The 10,127-nt window shown below is 36.4% G+C and overlaps 1 protein-coding gene across 2 annotated transcripts; it reads left to right on the top strand.

The window, feature by feature from the left end:
- LOC132298962 (RPM1-interacting protein 4-like) lies at positions 1-10,127 on the top strand. 2 transcript variants are annotated; one of them, XM_059795363.1, is made up of 5 exons: positions 1-222; positions 1,447-1,592; positions 3,955-4,713; positions 9,504-9,695; positions 9,911-10,127. In XM_059795363.1, the coding sequence occupies exons 3-5, from the start codon at positions 4,054-4,056 to the stop codon at positions 9,941-9,943; spliced, it is 885 nt and encodes a 294-aa protein (XP_059651346.1). In that variant the 5' UTR covers positions 1-222; positions 1,447-1,592; positions 3,955-4,053; the 3' UTR covers positions 9,944-10,127. The 2 variants fall into 2 exon arrangements, with proteins under 2 accessions (XP_059651346.1, XP_059651337.1); XM_059795354.1 differs by lacking the exon at positions 1,447-1,592.

Genomic DNA, 10,127 nt, shown 5'->3' with positions numbered 1-10,127 from the left:
AATGAGATAACTAACAAACGACTGGAGCCAAATGTCACTGGTGCCACCAGTCAGCCGGTCACAGCTCTCTCTCTCTCTTCTGAGCTGGGCCTTTCACCTTTGTTGGATTCGCGAAGAAAAGTTTTGAATCTATTGAAAATTGTTTGAATCTATTGAAAATTCTTTCTTCTGTTACGCATACATATTGGGTTTGCCCTCAGAGCTCATTGAAGACCAATGGCAGTGAGTTTCTACTTCTTGATCTTTCTTTAGGTTTGAAACTACTGACAGTGTTAGTATGCTCTTTTCACTTTGGTTCTTTTGAGGTTATTCAATTACAAATGTAGCTTCTAATTTTGTAGATTCACTAGGTAGTAATCATGTTCTTGGGAAGTTTATAATTTGCTCAATGAAATTGAATTGTTGGGTTATTTGGATTCTATTTTGTCCTTGATGTGATGGAGCTAGAGGTTTTGAAAATTAGGTGGCTATTGTATCTGTTTCTTAAAGCTCTTTAATGGGAGCATATAAACTGAGTTGATTTGATTCTTGGATGATGTAAAAATGGGTTTTTCCTGGGCATAATTCTGTCTCTCTTCGAGGCTTTATTTTATTTTATTTTTTTGGGGAAGTAAGTTTAGGCATAAGATTTTCATTGGATAGACTACCGTTCATCAATGATGTCTGATCTTTTGGCCTTTTTGATTTTTTTATTAATTTGGGTTTTAACTAGATAATCTTAGGTTTTTGGTTGTGTTAGTTAGCAGATTCACTGTGTGAGATCGATTTCGGTTGGTTGCTTATGTGTTGTCTCAATTGGCCTTAATTTTGTTGACAATTTTTGTTTAATTCAGAATGCAATTAAAAAAAAGCATAGTTTTTTATGCTAACATACTTTATTAATATTTGGTTTGCTTGATTTGTGTACCATCTTTTCGTCTATTAGCTGTTTTTAGGTGTGCAAAGAGCAAAATACATGGCCTTGTACTGGATGATGCCCATGTGTTGAATATGAGAAGTGATTTAACTTGTGAGTAAAAGCAAAATGAAATAGCAACAGTTCTTTTTCCTCTTTCAGACACGCGCTTGTGAATGTTGGGCTTTTCGGGTTTGTTGGTAATCCTTTCATTGCTTTTTAAGAGAGAAAGAATGCTCTGCTGTGTCTAGTGATTATTTTATCTTCTGCGTGTATGGATTAGTCAAGATGAATCCTTTTCAAACTTTACCAAACTTAATTTTTTCTGAGTCACCATGAGAGGATGACATGGATTCAATTTCTATTGTTTGTCAAGAGAAAGAAAAAATGGTACAATTCTTCATCTAAATCATACTTGAAACTTTCTCTCTTTGGATTTCTGTGTTTGTTGATAGTCCTTTTTTTGTGTTTTAACATTAAAGAGAAAAAAGAATGTTCACAGGGCTCTCTTTCTGACTTCAACAAATCTATATTTTCTACAATCACCACAGAGTGGGCGAAATGGGTTCAAATCCTTTATTTAATATAGACAAACAAATGTTCAAACACTATTGTTTGTCAAAGAATGAAGGTGAAACAATGTTCTGGCTAGTTGAGCATCAAAATGACGCAGCAGCATCTTCAGTAAATTGTTTTGGTACAATTCTAAACCTATATCTGCGCTGTGCCAAAATTTCTAATATAAAGTTTAAGAATTATTTTCTTGTCTTTGTAATTTTTGGCCATGGTGTAACAAAGTTTGGGTCATTTCCCAATGAACCACCTGTATTAGTGTTGAGATAAGCTGTCTGCTCATTTCATTTCTTTTCTTTCTTTCTTTCCTTCCTTTTGGAATTTTTTTTTTAAAGTTGTAATGATCAGTGAAGCAGGATAGTCACATAACCTAATAATGTTTTGGCCTAGGAAAAGAATAATGATAAATGTAGTTCATGATGTTAATCTTTAAGGTGCCTATACAAAATTGAAATTGTCTATCATTGTATATGTCAAAAGGACATCTCTCAAAATGCACTAGTCTTTAAGGACTTCTTGTTGCGTGGAAACAAGCAGAAGAATGTTAACATCTATATGTGTACTATAATTTGTTTTATATTATTGGCAGTTATTTTGTTTTTCGTTTTTAATGGGGTTTGATGGGGATGAAAACAATATTTTTAATCATTGCAATCACCCCATGGGCACAACATTTATATGTTACCCAAGGATGTCTTTTGTGGTGCAATGTCTGGACATGAATATGAATGTCACAACTTCTATAATGATTTTTGAGTGCCGATATGGTGTTAAACCATCAAGAGTTAGACTGACATGGCCTTTCTAATTTGAGCACCACGTTTACTATGTGTGTGCATGTTTTGTTGGATAAGTTTGCCTCTCATTGATTATTAAGGAGGTGTCTCCCTTTAGGTTTTTATTATGAAAAAGTACACACTTGTTCAAGCAATTAACGTTAATGTCTACACAAAGACTTATCTTATACCCTGGCTGACACATACACATAAATATCAAACCTAATTGACCAAAATTTAAAAAGTGAAAGGTTGTGAGAGTCGAATGAGGAGGCTCCCGATTGGATTCATTAATACTCAAATAAATGTAGAGGGGTGTGAATATGTCTTGTTTTCTCTTTTAACCAATTTAAGATTAATTTCTTTAATTACAAACAATCACACAAATGTTGGCCAGCGGAGCAAGCACAAATAGAGATCCTAGCATAAACAATAAAACAATCGTACAAGAACACATGATTTGTCGTGGTTTGGCACAACCTGCCTTACATCCATGGATGAGAAAAGATTCCACTATAATTATGTTGAGAAATTACAACAGTAGAGAATATTCAACAGACCGTGTACATGAAATTTCCTTCTTATGATTGGTGTTCTATCTACTCTACCAACCCAAAAACCACATCTCCACAGGTCATGTGAAATAGAGGAGTTGAAACTCCGCATGCACCTAACTATTCTATCAAGAGGTTACATCACCTCTCACTTTCGTAAGTCTCAACCCATAGCCTAAGGTATCTATTCATAGAGTCCTAAGCTCAATTCCTTGTTGGACAAAGATTACATGATCTTGGAGCCTGAGTACACCCCAAACAAGAATTTTTAAACAAAACACAACTCTTAAGATATAAACATGTTTAAAGTAGGAATTTGAGACACAATATCATACAACAAAGCAAGTAGCAAAGAAAAGAGAGACACAATTTTTAAACGGAAAACCCTGGCACGGGAAAACCATGGAGATATCTGTCTTCGACTAGTCAATCCTCTATGAATAGGGAAGAAGTGCAATAACTAGTATCTTGATAAAAATTTACACTTGGCCACTTGATTAGACACAATTGCTGCCAATGTCTTGGACTCTTGCTTGGTTCCCACACGTCTCCTAGAGTCTCAGTTGTTGCATACTTCAATCTCATACAAGCTCTCCCGAAGTCATTCATTTCTGTCTATCAACACCATTGACTCCTTCGATCTGATCTCTCTCACAATGGTTGTAAGCCGAATCTCCACATAAAATTGATGAAGATTTGATGGAATGAACTGGTGCTAACACCAAATATGTGTGTGTGTAGGAGAAGAAAAATTTTTGTACACTGAAGAGTGGAGTCTCTATGGTGAATTAGAGCTTCGGTGTGACATCTTTTGTGACATGTTATAGGATAATACATTAATATATTCATCCATAAATGCATTGGGTCAGTAATGATGGTTGGATGTTTTGTTCAAGAGTTCAAGTGACATATAATATGAGGTGACTGAGGTGTGTGTATTGCGGGTAGCAAGATTATTACTTGAAAACAACATTTGGACATAAAATGGATGAAGGGCGGTTTCTTTTGATTTTAGACTTAGGTTACTTCAAATTAAACCTGGATAGTGTTCTGCAAATGGCCTTGGCCTTGGTAATTGACAAACCTGTGTTTATTTGTCTCTTTGTTCTCTATGTGCACGTGTGTTTGATAATTTTTTCCTGTATTCTTGATGCAGCGCTCTCAGGTACCCCAGTTTGGAAACTGGGAAACTGAGGAAAATGTTCCTTACACAGCCTATTTTGATAGTGCAAGGAAGGTTAAAAGTGGCGGGAAGATGAATCCAAATGACCCCCAAGACACTCCCAATAAGTTTTCCAGTAACTCTTCTCCAGTTCGAGCTCCTGCATTACAAGAAGATGCTGAACCAAAAGGTGGAATCAATCCACAGGCAGTAAGGTCAAAGCAGGAGTGTCGCACTAGCCGAGAAGATGGTGAGGTTAGGATGCTATCTAATTCCCCATTGCACCCTGACACTGTAGGACAGAGGGCTACAACTGACTTGTCTCTTCAACATCATGGTGGTGTAAGATCTGGAAGCAGTAAATCAGAATCAGGAACACCAAAGGGCACATTAAGACCGAGGCATGATCGCCGGCCAAGCCGAGAAGATGGTGATCTGAGGAGACCAACTGAGTCTCCATTACACCATGACACTGTAGGTCGGAGAACCACTGTTGACTCGCCTTATCATCGTTATGGTGGCTTAAGCACTGGTGATACCCCCAGAAGAGTTTCACGGCAAAGTGCAGGATCTGATCGCAGCATTGAACACTCACCACTGCACCCACATTACCAGGCAAAGGTTGGAGTTAAAGGCAGTGGAGTTTCTTCTCCCTCATGGGATAGAAAGGGTTCATCTGAAGGTAGCCATGGCCTTGCTCCCTCAACTCCTGGAAGATCCCGGCTGAGATCAGTTAATCGAGGCGATGGAACTGTAAGTTTTTCCTCTTGTACGATGTTAATCTACCCTATGACATTTGCATAGATACCAAGATACATTTACTTATAAAAAAAAAAAAAGATACCAAGATACTTTTGCATCTGTGTATGCTTACGGGAATTGGTGATTTAGGTCACCTATGAGATTGTTAAAGGTGAAGTAGTTTTATAGATTTCTTTAGATCTTTGATTGATTGCGAGAAGTTCTACAAAAAGAAAAGAGAACACGGAAATTATGATGGCCAAGCACAACCTGCTGTAAGGTACCAAGTAATCTTTCTGTTCTAATGTTTATAAGCAATCAAACAGATACTGAAGAATAAAAAGGCAGCAAGGGGAAACTTTTGGCCACCAGAGACAGCCTTTTAAACTCTGCCAAGAGAGGCTAGTTTTCCCTTTTTTCCTACCTTCATAGCCTGTTTCTAGTTTCAAACATCATTTAGCATTTACTCTTAATTTTTGATTCAACATACAGATCTCCAAATTGTAAAGTCGAAACATTTTCCCCCTACTTTCCCATAAATTTTGAATATTATAAAATTGGTTTGACAATTTGACTTTGATAGTTGTAAGACCAAAACCCTTGGATTTATTATAGAGTTGTGCAAGGTCCATGATCTAACCTAGAAAGGAGGGGCTGAATAGGACTTCTTTGATTGGATTAACTGTTTTTAACTACTTTTTGAATTTAAACTAAAATAATAGAATTTTAAATTCAAATTATAATAAAAAAATAAAATCTACTATTATAACTAAAAATTAAAATCTACTCAACCCACCATCCAAACAATCACACAATAATCAAATAAAGTAGTATACAATGGGCACATGGATTTTTTATGTGGAAAACCCAATCGGGAAAAAATACAGGACCTAGTCCAGTCAAATCAAATCCACTATGAGAAAGAAGTTTAAAACTTGGTAAAAGTTCCCAAATCCTAGAACCCCCTAGTTACCTCTTTACAAAGATTGATCCACCAAGCTCTTCACTCAATTATTTAGGCACACGATCCACTCGTCAATGGACTTCGATCCATATGAATCTGCTTCTCTAACCAGTGATTCAGTTTTTAGCCAACCAGTTGTCAGGTCCAATCTTTGAAGGATTGAATAGTGTTGTTGGTGTCGAGCTTCTCAGGTTAGCTCCACAACAATGATGTCAACACAATTAGCACACACTCACCAGCTCTAATGCCAATTGATGAATGTATGAAAGAAAAAGATTGGTGCACTCTAAAACTCAAAAAGGTAGTCTCTATGCATATTCTGTATATTCTCTGTAGCGATATATTCTGCCCTAGAGTAGTTTATATATTGGCAGTATAGAATTATATAGAGAGTAGGGTTTGCAGGTTTTAATTTGAAAAGGAAGCTGAATTTTTTAATGAATTGATCAATTGAGGAGCAGGATGATTGATCGACACTACTGCTAAGAGCTTTGATCTATTTAAGTCTGCTGCAGAATTATACAGAGAAAAATTTCAGATTTGGAAGTTCCCAAAACACTTTGCATGCATATCAAAAAGGATTTTCTGAATCAAATCAAATCATGAAATTTTAGAAACCCTAATACATAAGTGCGTGAATCCTAATATTGGTGAGTACATTCAAGTTTCTAGTTACCTTTATACTCTTAGTGTAGAAGATTACACACTTTGGCCTTTTCATGAAGCTTGAAATCCATCTTCAACCATGTCCAAGGGGTAACTAACATGATACCAACTTTTGAATACTAACTAATGTAGTAATAAAAACAAAAGTACAAACTCTATTTTTTATCAATGAAATTTGCCAACCTAAGTCCTATTGACCTAACAATCTCCCCTTTGGCAAATTGATAAATTTTTATTTTTTATTTTTAATAAAAATGAATGATAAAATCAGAAATAAAAAATAAAACTAACTTAAATGACTCAATTTGCTTTTACTTATGCTTCTCAAACTCAACCATTGATATATAAGCTGCAAAATAGACATGAAACTATACCCAGTGCATTATATCAATGTGAGATGAGTATAACCATAATGATAAAGCATAAAACATAAAACACTCTTGCCCCCCTTAATATATGCCTAACAAGTAATCATATCAAAAATCATTTAAGCAATTAATCAAGGTTAAGCAAGTATATAGGCAATCAAACAAGCAATCAAATATATATCAGTCATATAATGCGTTGTTCCCCCCTTTATTTTTGTCTCAGTATTGACAAAACTTAAATTAAGAAATAAAACAGACATAATATACTAAAATCCATATTTTGTTAATGTCAAAATAGCATAATTACACCTTACTGGTTGTTGTAGACACTCCATCTGTCCCATTGGCTACAAATTGTTGGAGAATTAAGTCCTAAAAAGAAAAAGAAAAGAACTGCTAAATCCTAAACAACTCGGTAGATAGAACCACAAGAACATGAATTTAGAGAAAATCAAATCACACATCCTCTTGGCCACCACTACCACTTCAAGTTATTTGGAACCAGTTCAATTGGGGTCCCTAATCCATTTTGAAAGCGAGAAGACTTGCAGAAAGAGGCTGAAGATTTGGGAAGAAAGTTGTCGTGCATTAGGCTGCTATTTTAGAGTTGAAGACTGATGTTGGGAACTCCTTGTAGGCAAGTTGGGGAATTCTTGTCCAATAAGGAATTGGGTTTGAAGACTATAAATACAGATGGGTTTAGGCAGAGAGAGAGGGGGGGGGGGGGAAGAAAGATGTAAGGGGTTTAAAGGTGAGTGTTGTGAGGAGAGGGGAGAGTATATGTAATTTCCAAGTGTAGAGATGTAGCCTCAAAAGAGATGATGAGTGAGTGAGTGGGGTTTTGATATTTGGTTGCGTATTCCCTTCCTTAATTCATGATAGTAAAATCTCTCTCTCCATGAACGTAGCCCTATAGTTGGGTGAACCATGTAAAATATTGTGTTGTGTGTGGATATATATGATTGTTATCTCCATATATGCTTGTGTTGATGTGATGTGATGATGCTTTCACTATGTGTGATGAAGGAGGGATTTAACTCTCTACAACAGCCAACCGTTGAGTGGGTTGGAGGTAGTTAATATCCCTAACAGACTTGAGGTTTATAGCTTCACTTAATGTTCTCAGAATTTTATCTTGCTTAACATGTCTTTCTTCTTATTCTCAAGCTCATTAATCAAAGACGTTCTTAGATTTTTCTGTCATTCTCATCTAAAGTATTTTCAAGTTTCATACTTAAAAAAAAAAAAAAAAAAAAAAAAATGTATTTTCAAGTTTCATAATTTTTTCTTTCGAGTTCATATTCAGCTTTTGAATAGTCTCCTTGAACAAGTCATTAAAAGTAGATTGAAGCTTACCAGGAGCTTCATCTTCCTTTTCATGCTCACTTCCAGTAAAACTCTCAGCATCAACCTCAGTTTCAGTATCTAGTTCGCTAGTTTTACCATCAGTAGCATTTGAGGGATCAACAATTGCTACCAAGGCTACTTATCAAACTTAATCACCTTTGCAATACGAATTTTCAATTTCAGGTTCAGATGAATCAGACTGTGTTGCTTTAATTGCTTTGGCGTTGCCTTTCTTTTTGTTTTTCTCATCATTTTTAAATTTCTTAGGACAATCTCCAAGAACATGGCATTTCTTACCACAATTGCCACTAGTGACTGTTGGATTTCTTCTCATCTTTCGTAGGCTCATCCCTATGTCTCACAATTAGCTTTTTTACTAGTTTTAGCATTAAACTTTGACTTTTTCAGAAACTTCTTGAATTTCTTATGGAGGAAAGCTTTTTCTTAGTGTCACTACTAGAGTTCTTACCTGACTCTTCCTTAATTGCTTTAAAAGCTACACCTTTGTTCTTCTTGGGAAGAGGAAATTTAACCCATAAGTCTGTAGTGACCCTACAAATTTTACTACCTTAATGTCGGCATGTCTTTACTTTATTCTATGGCAATGACCTTTGGTTGAAACCTAGGAGGTAGAGACCTAAGAAATTTTCAAACCACCTTCTCTTCTGGAATTGCTTCACCTACTATTCACTATGTCATTAATCTTAGTATAGAACTCATTAAATCTTTGGTTTTCTTCCATTCATAGATTTTCGAACTTGGTGGTCTAACATTTGATTTGAATTTTAGAAATCTTAACTGGTGTAATACCTTCAAGCACTTTTCTCTAAAATTTGCTAAGCCTCTTTGGCAAAAGTGCAGTTTATTATTAGGGGATGGCAACGGGGCAGATTTGGGATGGGTTTCCCTAAACCCTAACCCGCCGCCCAATTTAACAATACTTCTTCCCATAGTTGTCCTAAACCATCCCGGATTTGAACTTCAAATCCAATCCTCGTTCACAAACAAGATTCACAAACCCGCCCCGTTAATGACCAAAAGATTTATATTCATACATACATTCATACATATATATATATATGTTCAATGGTAAAGGCGAGAGGAAGGAGAGGACTAGGACTGGTAGGTTGTCACTGTTGCTGGAGAGGGAGGGGAGGACAATTTACAGAAAAGCACAAGGCAAGAGGTGCTAGCCATTGCCATCATTGGAAGCGCTGGAGGGGGTGGAGGAGAGGGAGAGGGGAGTGAATCCTTTTTGAGATGCATGCATTTCTGTTGACCTAAGAGAGTTATTGTTGAAACAAGTATTTATTGACTGGAACCCTTGTTAGGTTGGAGAAATGACAATTTCTGTGAACAGTGTCTTGGACACCCCAAGCAGCTAAAAATTTCCATAGCTTTTAGTGGATATTTTCATACACATCTGCTATGGCCTAATTTCAATTGCGATCTGGCAGCCTGATCATAGCCCTGCTGTCCCCAAATTTGGTGATTGGGATGAAAGCGACCCTGCGTCAGCTGAAGGGTACACCCACATATTCAACAGAGTGCGAGAGGAAAGGCAGAGTGAGGCAGGAAAGGTACCTGTCACAACCACCGAAAATTTTTATTCAAACCGTCAGAAGCAATATGGAAATGAAAATTCCAAGGTACGTACACCGCTTCTACTAATGGCTTCAATTCCTCTCTGTTTGCTGCAATTGACCATTTGGTGGTATCCTTGTTATACTGAAAATGTGTCAAATGTCTTGGTCATTTTGCAATCGCAACTATTGCAGGGTAGCAAAATTCTTTGTTTATGTAGTTCAATGATTTTGCCAAGTATTTTGACCCCACTGTCTCCCTCTCTCTCTTTCTCTCTCAGAGTTGTTGCTGTTTTCCATGGGGCAGAAAATGATATCTTTTGTACATGGATGAACAGAAAGCGTGTGACGCCTTCATACTATATATATAGCTTGGAAGACTATCTAATGTATAGATTAATTTTCTAGCAAGTGTATTCTTTCTGGTGTGCTTTTGATGATAAGAACACGAAAGAAAATGAAGTTTAGATGGGAAAACAACAATCCCTTTTTGTTTTT

Source organism: Cornus florida, unplaced genomic scaffold, assembly GCF_030987335.1.
Source record: "Cornus florida cultivar Cherokee Brave unplaced genomic scaffold, ASM3098733v1 CherokeeBrave_3.0.0_Hap2_Chr01, whole genome shotgun sequence".
NCBI classification, from domain to species: domain Eukaryota; kingdom Viridiplantae; phylum Streptophyta; class Magnoliopsida; order Cornales; family Cornaceae; genus Cornus; species Cornus florida.
This window is presented reverse-complemented; position numbering and strand designations above follow the sequence as displayed.